This window comes from Mandrillus leucophaeus, unplaced genomic scaffold (assembly GCF_000951045.1).
Source record: "Mandrillus leucophaeus isolate KB7577 unplaced genomic scaffold, Mleu.le_1.0 Scaffold9, whole genome shotgun sequence".
NCBI classification, from domain to species: domain Eukaryota; kingdom Metazoa; phylum Chordata; class Mammalia; order Primates; family Cercopithecidae; genus Mandrillus; species Mandrillus leucophaeus.
In genome coordinates, this window is record NW_012109807.1 from 4890923 (window position 1) to 4907194 (window position 16272).

At 47.1% G+C, this 16272-nt stretch overlaps 1 protein-coding gene across 1 annotated transcript in view; it reads left to right on the top strand.

Moving 5' to 3' along the window:
• Positions 1–16272, top strand: part of TBC1D8 (TBC1 domain family, member 8 (with GRAM domain)) — a 265338-nt gene that overhangs the window by 218788 nt on the left and 30278 nt on the right. The window contains exons 7-9 of the mRNA XM_011969594.1: positions 1028–1256; positions 5312–5552; positions 15905–16112. Of these exons, the coding sequence (XP_011824984.1) occupies positions 1028–1256; positions 5312–5552; positions 15905–16112 (678 nt within the window). The remainder of the gene's footprint in view (positions 1–1027; positions 1257–5311; positions 5553–15904; positions 16113–16272) is intronic.

Genomic DNA, 16272 nt, shown 5'->3' on the forward strand with positions numbered 1-16272 from the left:
CAAGGTCTCACTCTGTCATCCAGGTTGGAGTGCAATGGCACAATCTCGGCTCACTACAACCTCTGCCTCCGGGGTTCAAGCGATTCTTGTGCCTCAGCCTCCCACGTAGCTGGGATTACAGGTGCACATCACCACACCTGGCTAATTTTTGTGTTTTTAGTACAGATGGGGTTTTACCATGTTGACCAGGCTGGTCTCGAACTCCTGGCCTAAAGTCATCTGCTCACCTCAGTTCCCCAAAGTGCTGGGATTACAGGTGTGAACCACCGCACCTGCATGCTCATAGGACTAACTTTTATCTCAAAGTTGGGTAGTTCTTTGGGATTGATGCCGAGTTCACGGGCCTGAGGCAGTCCTTTTATCCTCATATGCCTGTAGGGAAAATTTAGAAAATGATGTTTGCGGCAGGGTGTAGTGGCTCACACCTGTAATCCCAGTACTTTGGGAGGCTGAGGCGGGTGGATCACTTGAGGTCGGGAGTTCGAGACCAGCCTGACCAACATGGAGAGAAGCTCTATCTCTACTAAAAATACAAAATTAGCCGGGCATGGTGGCACATGTCTGTAATCCCAGCTACTCGGGAGACTGAGGCAGGAGAATCGCTTGAACCCAGGAGGCGGAAGTTGTGGTGAGTTGAGATTGCGCCATTGCACCCCAGCCTGGGCAACAAGAGCAAAAATCTCCAAAAAGGAAAAAAAAAAAAAATTGATCATTTGTTTGAGAACTGGGCTTAGAAGTCAGATGCTTCACCCAGAGCCTCATGATCGGTAAGTGGCCGAGTGAGAGACTGGTTCTTGGGTTTTCTGACCCCGACTGCCATTCCTTTTTTTTCTGCTGCAGCTGTGTGTCTGGGTGGCTGATGGATGACACGGCTGAGCCATTCTCCTTGTCAGGTGTGTCTGTCATTGAAGCAGCGCATGCTTCTCGGGGGCCTGTGCGTCTCAGTCCCTCCTGTTTCAGATCCCTTGCAGCCCCTGCCTTCCCATTGCTGGCTCACTGAGCAGGGACTGTCATCTCTGTGTGTCAGGCTCTGATAGCCGAGGAGACCAGCAGCAGGCTCGCCGAGCAGGAGGAAGAACCCGAGAAATTCCGAGAAGCCCTGGTGAAGTTTGAGGCCAGGTTCAACTTCCCCGAGGCAGAGAAGCTGGTCACCTACTACTCCTGCTGCTGTTGGAAGGGCAGGGTGCCCCGCCAGGGCTGGCTGTACCTCAGCATCAACCACCTCTGCTTCTACTCCTTCTTCCTGGGCAAGGAACGTAAGTGAGGCCTGGCAGGCTCTTCCCAGATAAAGTTGGCCCTCGGGACTCAGCGCTGCTCCCAGGAAGGGCTGTTAACAGGAAGAGTTGGACAGATTTAAATAAATGGTGGCGATGACACCGGGTGACACTTGATTACTTATATTTGCTACTACTAGCAGGGGATTACATCTGGAGAATTCACTTTTTCTACTGCCTTAAGAAACATTCTGTATAGTTCACTTTACATAGCCACTAAGGAGTTTTTACTTCTGTAAGTTTAGAAAACATAGTGTTATCACTGATGGCTTAATATTTCTCAAAGTGTAGAACATATTCCTGCCTTTTTTTTTTTTTTTTTTGAGGCGGAGTCTCACTCTGTCGCCCAGGCTGGAGTGCAGTAGCGCCATCTCGGCTCACTACAAGCTCTGCCTCCCGGGTTCACGCCTTTCTCCTGCCTCAGCCTCCCGAGTAGCTGGGACTACAGGCGCCCACCACCGCGCCCGGCTAATTTTTTGTAATTTTAGTAGAGACGAGGTTTCACCGTGTTTGCCAGGATGGTCTCGATCTCCTGACCTCGTGATCCGCCCGCCTCGGCCTCCCAAAGTGCAGGGATTACAGGCGTGAGCCACTGCACCCGGCCATATTCCTGCTTTTTAACAAAGCAGGCCATTAAAAAAATTCCTGGCGCTGAAGGTCAGGACTGGCCCTTGGAAGACTGGCTGGGTATGCAGTCGCTTCCAGAAGGGGAATTCTTCACTCTCTCCTTGAGATTCATGCACTGATTGACGGCTCACGTATTTATCCAGTGGCAGGAGCTGTCCTAGGCAATGGGATTCGCAGGTGAAAAAGCGAAGCCACAAGTGTCAGTTGTATATTGAATGTTTAAAAAGTCGTTCCCACGGAAACTTCTTCCAGAACCAGATACTGTTGTAAGTGCTCGTGTCAGGTAGTATGGAAGCTGCATACGTGAGTGTGTAATTTTGGTTTCTTTCTTTTTTGTTTTTTTTTTTTTTTTTTTTTGAGACGGAGTCTGGCTCTGTTGCCCAGGCTGGAGTGCAGTGGCCGGATCTCAGCTCACTGCAAGCCCCGCCTCCCGGGTTCACGCCATTCTCCTGCCTCAGCCTCCCGAGTAGCTGGGACTACAGGCGCCCGCCACCTCGCCCGGCTAATTTTTTTTGTATTTTAGTAGAGACGGGGTTTCACCGTGTTAGCCAGGATGGTCTCGATCTCCTGAACTCGTGATCCGCCCGTCTCGGCCTCCCAAAGTTGGTTTCTTTCTTGATTTACATTTCAAGTTGAACCAGTGAGAGCAGCTTCTCTTGGGGGGTCTGCTGTGGCTGGCTTCTGGCACGTGGCGTTCCGTTCCCAGCTCGCCAGCCATGGTTCTGATGCTCTAGGACACACACCCTATCCGCACAGCCCTTCCGCACCCTCGGGGTGTGCCCTTACCTAACCTTAGCCACCCTGTCTTCCTTCTCTTTGAAATGCTTTTCAAAGTCCACCTGGCTTTCTTTCCTTTCTCTGTACTTAGCCTGTTGGAAACTCCTATTCATCCTTCATCCTTCAAAATTCAGTTCGGATTTTGTCACCTCCAGAAAGCCTTCCCTGGTCCCCATATTGTTTGTACCGTATTTGCATTTTTATGCTCAGTCCCAGCAAGTCAGTGGTCGCTTACTCATATGCACGTCTGTTTTTGTGAACAAGCTCCTTCAGTGCAGGGTGGGCTCTCCACAAAGGAGATGCTTAATGAATGAAAGTTGGTGGCATAGGTGGAGCATATATACCTGTGTATAAAAGAGCTTTTATGAAACCTGGTAGAAGTAGCTGGAGAAGTTTATTGTCAAGCCTGATGCAGAAATATGGCCTTTAAAATTATTAAAGCGCTGAAAGTGGTATTGCAAGATAAACGGAAAGAAATGGTAAAAATAAGAACGTCATTCTCTATTTGAAAAGGAAGATGAATTGTTTTCTGACACTTATTAGTGATTGTCACTAAACCTTTTTGTGTTAGGAGGGTACAATTTGGAAAAAATGGGGCACGGTGGAAAACCCCGCCTCTACTAAAAATACAAAAATTAGCCAGCCATGGTGGTGCATGCAGTCCCAGTTACTTGGGAGGCTGAGGCACAAGAATCGCTTGAACCCCAGAGGCGGAGGTTGCAGTGAGCCGAGATCGCACCAGTGCACGCCAGCCTGGGTGACAAAGCAAGACTCCGCCTCAAACAAACAAACAAACAAAAAGATTTAGGAAAAATAAATGATCCCTCATATGTGGTGACATTTCTGATTTTCAGGTGTTGTGCATGCCTCTCTGATGACAGCAGGCTGCCAGATGTTTAGACTTTCTGTTCTCTTTGCTGACTCTGTATTGGCAGCCCTGGCTACCGCTGTTAGAAACATTTCTGAGACTAGACCAGGTGTTTCTAAAATGTACCGTTTGTACTATGTTACTTTTTTAAAGTTTCATAAAAACTGCTTATACTCTGTCTTCTAAGACTCTCACAACTGTTATTGTCAACAGGCTAAACGTTACGTCCATTTCTCTCAACGAGATCATGAATGATCCTCATTTACACACCTCTTTTTCCCATGGCTTACACTGTGAATGCTGTTTTTGAAGGAATTTATGTAGATTCAGAAACTTTTGCATAACTATTGAAGTTTAAATATTCTTGAGAAGGGTAAACGTTGTTAACTTGGTTTTTCAGAATAGTGTTCCTTTGAAACATGCGGCAGCCTTCAGCTTGGGAAGTTTTACTTAAATCTTTAAGAAAACCATTAGAACACGAGTTGGGTTTTGACCAACAGCTGTCAGGTGGTCTGTGCTCTTCTTTCCTGCTCTGGTTTAAAGGTATTTACACCAGCAGTGTATAAGCGTTTCCTTTTCTCCACAACCTCCCCAGCATCTGTTATTTTTTGACTTTTTAATAATAGCCATTCTGGCTGGTATGAGGTAGCATCTCATTATGGTTTTGATTTGCATTTCTCTGATGATCAGTGATGTTGAGCTTTTTTTCCCATATGCTTGTTGGCCGCATGTATGTCTTCTTTTGAAAAGTGTCTGTGTCCTTTGCCCACTTTTTAATGGGGTGGTCTGTTTTTTTCTTGTAAATTTGTTCAAGTTCCTGATAGTTGCTATCTCACAAGGATATTAGACCTTGTGAGATGCATAGTTTGCAAAAAATTTCCCCTATTCTGTAGGTTCTCTGTTTACTCTGTTGATAGTTTCTTTTGCTGTGCAGAAGCTCTTTCATGTAATTAGATCCCATTTGTCAATTTCTGCTTCTGTCGCAATTGCTTTTTGGCGTCTTCATCATATAATCTTTGCCTGTTCCCATGTCCGGAATGGTATTGCTGGTGTAAATTAGCTCAACCATTGTGGAAAGCAGTGTGGTGATTCTTCAAAGAACTAAAAATAGAACTACCATTCAGTCCAGCGTTATTACTAGGTGTATATCCAAAGGAATATAAATCGCTCAACCATAAAGACACATGCATGCATATGTTCATTGCAGCACTATTCACAATAGCAAAGACATGGAACCAACCTAAATGTCCATCATTGGTAGACTAGATAAAGAAAATGTGGTACATATACACCATGGAATACTATGCAGCCATAAAAAAGAATGAGATCACGTCCTTTGCAGGAACATGGATGGAGCTGGAGGCCATTATGCTTAGAAAACTAACGCAGGAACAGAAAACGACATACCGCATGTTCCCACTTATAAGTGGGAGCTAAATGTTGAGAACCCATGGACACGTAGAGGGAAAGAACTGACACAGGCACCTACTTGAGGGTGGAGGGTGAGAGGAGGGAGAAGATGAGAAAAAATAACTAATGGGTACCAGGCTTCACACCTGGGTGATGAAATAATCTGTACAACAAATCCCCATGGCATGAGTTTACCTGTATTACAAACCTGCACGTGTATCCCTGAACTTAAAAAAATTTTTTAAAGGCATTTACACATTGGCCTAAGGAGAGCTTTGGATAGTTGCTTGCTGACACACTCAAGTTTGGCTCCAATTTCGTGGTATAATATGTGTTTCACCCTTTTCTCTTACAGTTAAACTTGTAGTTCCATGGGTTGATATCCAGAAATTAGAAAGAACGTCCAATGTCTTTCTGACGGATACCATCCGAATCACCACGCAGAATAAGGAGCGTGACTTCTCCATGTTCCTGAACCTGGATGAGGTGTTTAAGGTCATGGAGCAGCTGGCCGATGTGACGCTGCGAAGGCTGCTGGATAATGAGGTCTTTGACCTCGACCCGGATCTGCAGGAGCCGAGTCAGATCACCAAGAGGTGAGAGCGTCCGTTGTAGTGTCGCCCACCTGCACAGGGAACCCACGAGCAGTGCCCAGCCCTTCTGTGCACGTGCTTTTGTTAGCCTTGGTTATGTTAGATTTAAATTTCCCTTGTGGCTTAATCCAGATTTTCCTGTGTCGTTCATCTCGACAGAGACATGACAGAAATGATGATTACTCATTTACGCAGTGGACTTCGAGTTTTCAGATATTATTTCAAAATTGATTTTCATAAAGAATGCTTTTAGAAACGTAGTGTGGGTAGGGCCGGGCGCGGCAGTTCATGCTTGTAATCCCAGCACTTTGGGAGGCCAAGATGGTAGATCACGAGGTCAGGAGATCAAGACCATCCTGGCTAACACAGTGAAACCCCATCTTTACTAAAAATACAAAAAATTGGCCTGGCGTGGTGGCGGGCGCCTGTAGTCTCGGCTGCTCGGGAGGCTGAGGCAGGAGAATGGCGTGAACCCGGGAGGCGGAGCTTGCAGTGAGCCTAGATCGCGCCACTGCACTCCAGCCTGGGGAACAGAGCCAGACTCAGTCTGAAAAAAAAAAAATGTAGTATGGGTAGCTGCTTAATAGAAATCTGTGGAGCACTGTGCTTTGCTAGTGAACATTAAGACATTTTGTCTTTTCTTTTTCTTTCTTTTTTTATTTTTTTGAGATGGAGTCTCTCTCTTTCACCCAGGCTGGAGTACAATGGTGCTATCTTGGCTCACTGCAACCTCTGCCTCCCAGGTTCAAATGATTCTCCTGCCTCAGCCTCCCGAGTAGCTGGAATTACAGGTGCCCACCACCATGCCCGACTAATTTTTGTATTTTTAGTAGAGGCAGGGTTTCAAACGTGTTGGCCAGGCTTGTCTCGAACTCCTGACCTCATGATCCGTCTGCCTTGGCCTTCCAAAGTGCCGGGATTACAGGTGTGAGCCACTGTGCCCAGCTGACATTTTGTCTTTTCACAGGAAATTACTTTGTAGAAAACATTTTCAGGGCAGCTGGATCTATTTTTGGTGCCACTTTGTCATCAGAAATACACGTCTCTAATAGTGTCAGTCAGTATGCTACATGGTTTATTTGCCACAAATTGATACTAATCCTAGAGACTTGTGAGGTAGTTGTTTGAATTGTTTGTTGCTTTAAGGAAGTTCAACTTTAGTATCCAAAGTTTTTATTTTGAATTTTTAAAGAACCACTAGTTATTTTTTATCATCTTGGTGCAAAAGTAATTAAAAGTAGAATGATCTTAGTGTCTAGCAATTCCACTTCTGGGTATGTACACTAAAGAACTGAAAGCAGGGGCTCGGAGCTCTTTGTATGCCCATGTTTGCAGCAGCATTATTCACAATCACCAAAAGGTAGAAGCAGCCTGAGTGTCTAGCAAGAGATGAAGCCATCAGCAAAATGTGAGCTGCACAAGGGAATATTACTCAGCCTTGAAAAGGAAGGAAATCCTGACACACGCTACCACATGGGTGAACCTTGAGGACATTATGTTGAGTGAAATAAGTTGCAAAAAGACCAATACTGATATTAAAACGTGATTTTTCTGAGCTTTAGTCTTCCATACTTGGCCTGGATGCTATGCTGCTAAGTTCCTTCAAAGCTCTAAAGTTAGTGTCCAGTAATAATATAAAGAAAGTGTCTTTTTTTAAAAGACTGATTATTCTTTAAATCCATACACTGTCCTCTGTCTTTTCTCAATGTGTGGGGCAGAGAGTGTCCCTTCATTCGTGGCCTGTCATGGCGGCATGCTGAGGGTTTGATGTGTTCTGAAAGAATTCAAAGCCCCTTCCTGCTGTGTCCATTTGTTTTAAACAGATCACGTGTAGTCATGAGTGAGGTAAAATCAAACACAAGTGCTCTTGATTTTTTTTTTTTTTTTTTTTTTTTTGAGGCGGAGTCTCGCTCTGTCGCCCAGGCTGGAGTGCAGTGGCCCGATCTCGGCTCACTGCAAGCTCCGCTTCCCGGGTTCCCGCCATTCTCCTGCCTCAGCCTCCCGAGTAGCTGGGACTACAGGCGCCGCCACCACGCCCGGCTAATTTTTTTTGTATTTTTAGTAGAGACGGGGTTTCATTGTGTTAGCCAGGATGGTCTCGATCTCCTGACCTCGTGATCCGCCCGTCTCGGCCTCCCAAAGTGCTGGGATTACAGGCTTGAGCCACCGCGCCCGGCCGTGCTCTTGATTTTTTAGGTTAAGATTCCAAGGAATTTCCCATGGTTTTGTGTAACCTCTGATAATCTGAGATGGAGGGTGAGGGGGTGCTTGTTGCCCCCTGTGAAAGGACACGCTTGGGGCCGTGTCCTTTGGGGTTCGGACTCTGTACCTCTCAGCCCCAGGCGCCGTGATGGTCTCTCTGGCTCCATCTTAGGAGCACCTGTTTTAAAAGCAAGACAGTCCAGTACAGTAGGTGCCATGCCCTCCTGTATTTCTTCAAATGCCTCTGCAGTCATTGGTATCTGAGTTCTTTTAGTGCAGCTTACAAAGATATCTTAAAAATGGAAAAGTCACAGTTGCAGGAAGCCCCAAAGCAACAAGCCTGGGTTGCATGAGTTGCTAGAGGGCTCACAGGAGCGCCATGTAAAGCTCCTCCCCATCTCCCTGTGTGTGCGGGGCGTGTGGGCGTGTGAGTGCAGCCGTGTAGTTGCAGGAGTCGGAGGCCTGCTAGCAGCTCCTCTGGCCAGCCCCACGGCGCTGGGATTTCGGGTGATCCCTCACAAATCTACTGATATCCCAGTACAGCTCCACTTCCCGGTGTGGTGGTTTTGGTTTTGGGTAGAAGGGAGGCAAGAATACATTGAAGGTCTGTAGCACCAAATCTCTTGTGGTACGAGAACCGGTTTTGGAGAAAAGCTATCAGTTGGCAGCCTTCATTTACATTCCAGAATTCAGGGAGATTCTCCAAGACATTCCCCGTCTGTCTTCTGCCCTGGGAAGTATCAGAAAGAAGAGGGGAGAGGAAAGGCTAAAAAGGCCCTGGTGTTGGCCAGCGCTGAGCTGCCAGGGTTCCTGCAGGTGCGTGGGGTTGGTCCTGTGGTGGGGCTGCAGGCTTCTGGGCCAAACTGTTGACTGCAGGTTCAGCAGCTTTCTCAAAAAGTGAAAGGCATGTACCTTGCCTCCCAACTCCTGGCCAGTTCTCGTTTGTAGCGTTTGTCATGGAGACATGGGCCTGCGGGTATAAACAGGTAATGACTCAGTCTTCTCGAAGCCCTGCCAGGAGAGCCCAGGTTTGGAAGCTGAGGAAAACAGTCTCTTCACGCTTGCTCCCTGGCTCTCTCTGGTTGGTCCTTCCTCCCCTCCCCTCCCCTCCCCTTCCCTTCCCAGATAATGGCTGCAGAAAGGTGCCCTTGGGGTCACGAGCTGGGTGAGTCTCAAGTTGCCAGTTAGTCACGATCGCCATGTGTGGCCACTCCAGCAGGACTTACGGCCCCAGCGCAGAGCTGCTTGTAGCTCCCCTGGGAGCAGGAAGGGTCAGGGTGCATTGTTACCCCCGGTTGACTGGGCTGGTTGGAGTTGCCAGGCGTGGGAGTCACCCGGCTCAGCCCTCACAGGACGCAGGGCAGGCCCTGGGCCAGGGATCCCTACATCATAGCCACAGAGTCCAAGAGGGCAGAGTGACTGAGGAGCTGCCCACAGAGGGAACAGAGGGAGGGAAGCGGAAAGGAAAAAAGGTGATAGATCCTGAAATCTCAAAACAGAAGAGATACATCCCAAAGTTGGAAATGGTGGGGTGAAAAAAAGTGTATTCAGCTATTTTTTGTCGGGGAGGGTGGTTGGAGAGTGATGGGCTTCATTAAATCGAATTACAGTCTGTTTCGACTGGCTGGAGATGCTGGAGGAGAGCTGAATTAAAGCAGTGTAGTAAATGGAAACTGTTTCCCACGAGGCGGGCTCTTTCTGCTGGTTTATAAAGACGAATAGCGGCTGCCCAGAGGCAGGTGTCCTCAGCAGGGAACCCTGGTCCCCCGTGGCTTGTCTGGTTCTGAACTTCTTGGTCTGGCTGGATTTGCAGACCCTCTTTGGCCTTCCCCTTTTCCCCCCTCCCCCCACTCTCCCTTTTCCTGCTCTTCTCCCTCAGCTCCCACTAGGACCACTTCTGTGTAATTTATTTGACTTATCATCCCTCTGATTCTAGCTCGAGTCCTCCTCTGCCTCAGAGTCCTCTTGGCCCACTTAGGACATCTCCCAGGGGCTCCTGCAGCCTGACAGCCCCCACCTTACAAGAGAAGGCCCACGTCTCACTCTCTACAACCCCAGTCCCCAAGCTGCTCTGTAGTTGTCAGTGGGCTGGCTTAGGTGCTTCTGTCTAGAACAGGATGGGAGGAAGAGGACGGAGGGAGGAGCCTTTTTCTGAGGGTCAGAGAGCCTTACAGATGCTCTGTGTTGTCAGCGTCCTGGTCTCTCAGGGGCTCAGTGCAGACAGATTTCCAAAGGAATGAGGGGCCGTTCGTACCATCCGCCTGTGCTGGCGCCTGACAGGGGAGCCTAGTGGCCGTGGGCTGCCGTGTGCCTTAGCAGCCACATGGCAGCTTCATCCACATTTCCTTAGGACTCCTGAGGGGTCACAGAAGAAAGGTATTCTGAGTGAACACACATTTGAGAAATGAAATGTTTTGTATACAGACTTGGGCTTTGAGAAAAAGCACATGGATCTGGCCTCATTTTCAGATTCAAGAAATTCTTGAATCTTGAAAGCTTGATATTTCCCTGATGTGATTTAATTAATTAATTAATTAGAGGGGGATGTGGAGTACAGTGGCGTGATTTCAGCTCACTGTAGCCTCCACATCCCAGGTTCAAGCGATTCTCCTGCCTCAGCCTCCTTTGTAGCTGGGATTATAAGTGCGCACCACCACGCTGGCTAATTTTTGTATTTTTAGTAGAAATGGGGTTTTGCCATGTTGGCCAGGCTGGTCTCGAACTCCTGGTTTCAAGTGATCCTCTCACCTCGGCCTCCCAAAGTGCTGGGATTACAGGCGGGAGCCACCTCCCGGCCATGGGTCTCTGGGCAGGGGAACGGGGGGACGCATCACGTAGAGCCACTGGAAATCCTTGTGTGCTCCTTTATGAGGCAAACTTACCATAGGGGACCAAGTTTGCCCTCCCTTATCCAAGAGAGCAGGAGCCACGGCTCCCGGCTTTCTGTCTGGTGCACACGTGGGAAGTCTCTGCATGCTGAGCATGGGAGAGCCAAGCTGCCCCGGCCTGTCACGCAGCCTGAGTTTGGGGAAGTGTTAAGCCTGGAAGTGACGTTAAGCCTGCTGACACACAGTAGGCTCTCACATGCGGGCTGAATGACCAGAGGGAGCGAGAGGTGGCATGTAACTCAGACAGGGTTCTTCCCAAAGCATTCTAGTGGGTGGATGGGGCGGGGAGAGAGAGAGAGAGAAAGGGAAACCTATTTTGCTACATCTTTACCAAAAGTAGGAGAGACAAATATAATTCTGGATTTGCAGAGAAATAAAAGAATATACCTTCTTGGGTCCTCTTAAGGATTAAGCTGAATTTTTTAAAGAATGTGTAACTAGTCTCGAATCTTCTGCATAGTTGTCATGCATTATTGCACATAATAATTTTAGCTTCAACAACAAATCTGATGTTTGTTGTTCCAGAGTCGGGTTGACCCCTATTTATTCCCTGCTTATTTACAGTCTCATCAATGGCATGTGTTAAGATAGGGTGGTTGGGCCGGGCGTGGTGGCTCACGCCTGTAATCCCAGCACTTTGGGAGGCCGAGGCAGGTGGATCACGAGGTCAGGAGTTCGAGACCAGCCTGGCCAACATGGCGAAACCCCATCTCTACTAAAAATACAAACATTAGCTGGGCATGGTGGTGGGCACCTGTAATCCCAGCTACCCGGGAGGCTGAGACAAGAGAATCCCATGAACCCAGGATGCAGAGGTTTCAGTGAGCCGAGATTGCACCACAGCACTCCAGCCTGGGCAACAGAGTGCAACTGTGTCTCAAAAACAAAAAGAAAAAAGGTGATTGGTGGCACTTTTTCCGGCTAGTCTTAGCTGTAGCTCTCTCTTAGAGTGATTGCTGTGGCCTCTGTGTGCAGGCACTGGAGGGTAGATGTAGCTGGGGTAGCTGGGATAGTCTCCATCCTCATAGGGGTGCTTCTGCAGTGACCTACAGGCTTGTGTGGCCACCTTCTGAATGTCAGATCGTCACCATTGTCTGTTCTTTTCTATGGAGGAAAAGTGAAGGCGCTTAGGAAGTACTGGAAAGTCTGAGAAGCACGCTGTGACCAGTGGCTTTGTTTTTGATGGTGTTCAGTAAACGGAGTTGATACATTTAGCATCAAAACTAACATCTGCTTTGAAACAGACCTAAAGGATAGGACGGTCTTGTTCTGAACTTCATAAAGAGCTGATTTCTCATCTTTTCAAAGTCACTATATCTTCATCTCAGTTATGCTGGAAATTTAACTATCTTGTATGTAACACATATTTAACGAATGGTGAAATTGGAAGACAACTTTCTAGTAGGGAGGAAGGAAACTAACTCAGATCTTAGGAAAGTCCCCCCTGCTACTTACTTTTTCGTAACTTGAGGTTTCTGGTCTCTGGCTACCCAAATGTGCAAAAGACAGATGTCTACAGGGAAAGCTAGGACAGCCCTGAAAGGGGAATGGAGACTGTGTGCAGCGTGCCCAGGCTGCTCCGAAGCCACAGAGAGAAGCCGATTGAACTGAGGCAGCAGCAGGTGCACTGTGTAGAAAAAAATGGTTTAGTTGCCTCAGATACCGGAACACCTTTCTTCTTCTTCTTCTTCTTCTTCTTCTTCTTTTTTTTTTTTTTTTGGAGACAGAGTTTCGTTCTTGTTGCCCAGGCTGGAGTGCAGTGGCGTGATCTTGGCTCACTGCAACCTCCGCCTCCCGGGTTTAAGCGATTCTCCTGCCTCAGCCTCCCGAGTGGCTGGGATTACAGGCGCCTGCCACCACGCCCGGCTAATTTTTGTATTTTTAGTAGAGGCAGGGTTTCACCATGTTGGCCAGGCTGGTCTCAAACTCCTGACCTCGTGATCTGCCCAGCTCGGCCTCCCAAAGTGCTGGGATTACAGGTGTGAACCACCATGCTCAGCCTGAAACACCTTATTCTTAATTTGAGGGATTCGGTGCAAAATAAATGTAAATATAAGTCCTCCCACACTTCTGATGGCTCAGTGCAAGCTTCTGTGATTTGAATACTCACCGTGTGTTCACTTTGACTTCAACCATGTCCTAAGGGGAAAGAGATGCCCTGCTAGAAAGGAAGGCTGACACGTGAACTCACTGGCGACTAGAACCACGTTTGTGAGATACTTGCAGGGAGTAAGGGTTGATTTTATTCTCATCAAAGCCAACATGGCCAGCATGCTCTGAGGACAAGGGTGGAAGTTTTCCAATTTAAATGCATGGGACATAGTCAGCTTGGGGAACTTGGGGTCATCTTGAGGGGCCTTGCCTTCCATTCTTGCAGTGTGTGAACTGGTAGAGCGTTCATAGTGCCTTTCCTGTGTTCTCCCAGCTCCTCTCTGGAGGCAGCTCCGGCGCCCATGGGAACAGTAGTCCATGTTGTATCGGGCACTTAAGGAACTGCAGCTTTGGCCCCAGGAACTGGACCCATTGTGGTCTGTAGAATTTAATTTCTCTGTGTGTCCAGAGGACTTTCTGGGCCTGTATGTGTCTTCTCTTTTTGAGGGCTTGATAGTAAGTTCCATGGATGGCGCCATCTCTGTATGGCAGCTGCTGCTTGTAAGTCAGTTGTGCGATGGTGGACATGAGACCTAGAAGGGGCTGCAGAAAAGGCATGTGTCCGGGAGCCCAGCCTGACCATGGTTGAGGTGAGATCATATCTCCGGGGCCTCACAACCAGCTCGTGCCTGAAAAGCTCACTTGAGCTGTGTGTAGCCGATTCCAGAGTTGAGAGTTTACTATCTTGCACTTATCGCATTTATGTAACATTTTAAAAAGTTGTACTTTTCCCTAAAGAAAACAGCTAAAGTTTTTTTTTTTTAAAGCTAATATGGTAGTCATGTAGAAAATGTCAGCAAAATAAAATTGGAAATTGGAAGTCTCACTACACAAAGACAGTCACTAGTAACACTTAAGATAAAGTCCTTGTACACATCCCTGTCTGGAAATTTTAAGGTATTTATGTAAAGTTAGGATCATACTGTAGGTACTATGCCTAATTTTTCTTTTACTATGTTGTGGGCATCATTTTAGATTCACAGGGATCACTTGAAGCAGAGAATTCAGACATTATTCCCATTTTGTAGCAATCAAAATGAGATACAGAGAGTCTCATTCGGGGTTACAGAGTATATAAGCAAGCCAAGAATTCGTATTCCTGACTTCAAGCGAGTGCTAATTTCATCCTTATATTTATAAGGAACTTTATAAAGTGCAAGAGAAAAATCTTTCCCTCTCTCTGTTGGAATTCCCCCTTACCAGAATTTTGCAGTATGACGTCAATTGATCAGTATTTTCAAACATTGTGATTTGGCTGCTTTCTTTACTGGTTTTAGAGCCAGAAATCAGGATATGTAGAGTTGCCTGGGGGTTAGGATCCTGCTTTCCTCATCAGCATTCTCTCTTGTCAATACTGATGTGATGCATGAGCCACTGCACCCGACCTGGATTCTTAAAATATATTTTTAAAAAAGATAATAACTCATGTTTATTGATTACTTACTGTGTGTCAGATACACATCTAAACTTTTTTTCTTTTTTTTTTTTTCCAGTCGGGGTCTCACTCTGTCACCCAGGCTAGAGTGCAGTGGTGCGATCTCGGCTCACTGCAACCTCTTATCCCCTGGGCTCAAGTGATGCTTTCATCTCGGCCACTGGGGTAGCTGGGACTATAGGTGTGAACCAACACACCCAGCTAATGTTTGCATTTTTTTGTAGAGACGGGGTTTTGCCATGTTGTCCAGGCTGGTCTCAAACTCCTAAGCTCAAGTGATCCACCTGCCACGGCCTCCCAGAGTGCTGAGATTACAGACATGAGCCACCGTGCCTGGCCGCATTAAATTTTTAAATTATTTTTTTGAGATTTAATTTATATACCATGTAATTGTTATACATCCTTTGAAAGTGTACCATTCAGTGGTTTTTACGATATTCACAGAGTTGTGCAACTATCACCACAATCAATTTTAGAACATTTCATCACCCCAAAAAGAAACCATGTACCCGTGAACAGTCACTTCCCGTTTCTCTCTCTTCCCCCAAGCCCTGAGCAATCACTGATCTATTTTCTGTCTCTAGAGATTTTGCTTATTCTGGATATTTCATTTAAATGGAATCAGGCAGTATGTCTTTTTGTGTCTGGTTTATTTCACTCAGTATGATACGTTTAAGGTTCATCTCTGTTGTGGCACACATGAGTACTTCATTTTTTACTGCTGAACAATACTTGATTGTATGGATACGCTACATTGTGATTATCCATTTATCAGTTAATGGACATTTGGGTTATTTCTACCTTTTGGTTATAAACAATGCTGCTAAGAACATTCGTGTGCAAGGCATACATTTTCAGTTCTCTTGGGTATATCTGCCTGGGAGTGGAATTTCTTGGTCAAGTGTTAAGTCTGCTTTTAGCCTTTTGCGGAGCTTCCAGAGTGTTTACCAACATGACTGCACCATGTTAATTCCCATCAGCAGTGCAGTAGGGTTCCAGTTTCCCCACATCCTCCTCACCACTTGTTATCAAACTTTTTGAAACTTGGATTCTTAAGCAATTGTTTTTCTGGTAATTCTCAGTGTTACTCAAACCAGGAAGGAATGCTTATTTGGCCTGTGAGTTTATTAAATTACTTCTGTGCAGAGGCAACACGTCTGCTCTGTGTCCTTGTTCTGAAGGTTGACCGTGCAGTTAGAATGTGGGATGCCCACGTGCACCAGCACAGGACGTGCATGGTGCCTTTTTGTATTCACTTAAATACAAATTGTGCCAGTGGCTTTAAAAGTATTTTCTTGGCTGGGCGCAGTGGGTCACGCCTGTAATCCCAGCCCTTTGGGAGGCTGAGGTGGGCGGATCACCTGAGCTCAGGAGTTTGAGACCAGTCTGAGCAAGATGGCAAACCCCATCTTTACTATAAATACAAAAAGTAGCTGGGCATGGTGGTGCGTGCCTGTAATCCCAGCTACCTTGGGAGGCTGAGGCAGGACAATCACTTGTACCAGTGAGGTGGAGGTTGTAGTGAGCCGAGGTCATGCCACTGCACTCCATCCTGGGTGACAGAGAGAGACTGTCTCAAAAATAAAATGAAACAAAAAAGTAGAAGTATTTTCTTTGGTAATCTTAGATGTCCATTTACCTTTCCTATCGCTTCTTCTTCTCTCCCTGTCCTTTCGCAGGGATCTGGAAGCCAGAGCACAGAATGAGTTCTTCCGGGCTTTCTTCAGGTTGCCGAGGAAGGAGAAGCTGCACGCGGTTGTGGACTGCTCGCTCTGGACGCCGTTCAGTCGCTGTCACACCGCGGGGCGGATGTTCACCTCTGACAGCTACATCTGCTTTGCCAGCAGAGAAGACGGCTGCTGTAAGATCGTCCTGCCACTCAGAGAGGTAGACCGGCCCTACTGTCTGCTTCCTGAAGCAGCCTTTTGTTGTTTGAACCCAAGGTTGCTCGCTGTGAGATGGAGTGTGGGGGGGGATGTTCAGACGGCGCGGCTTTGCCATCTACAGATGGATGACTACAAGGCTGGGCTTCTTGAGGGAGGCATGG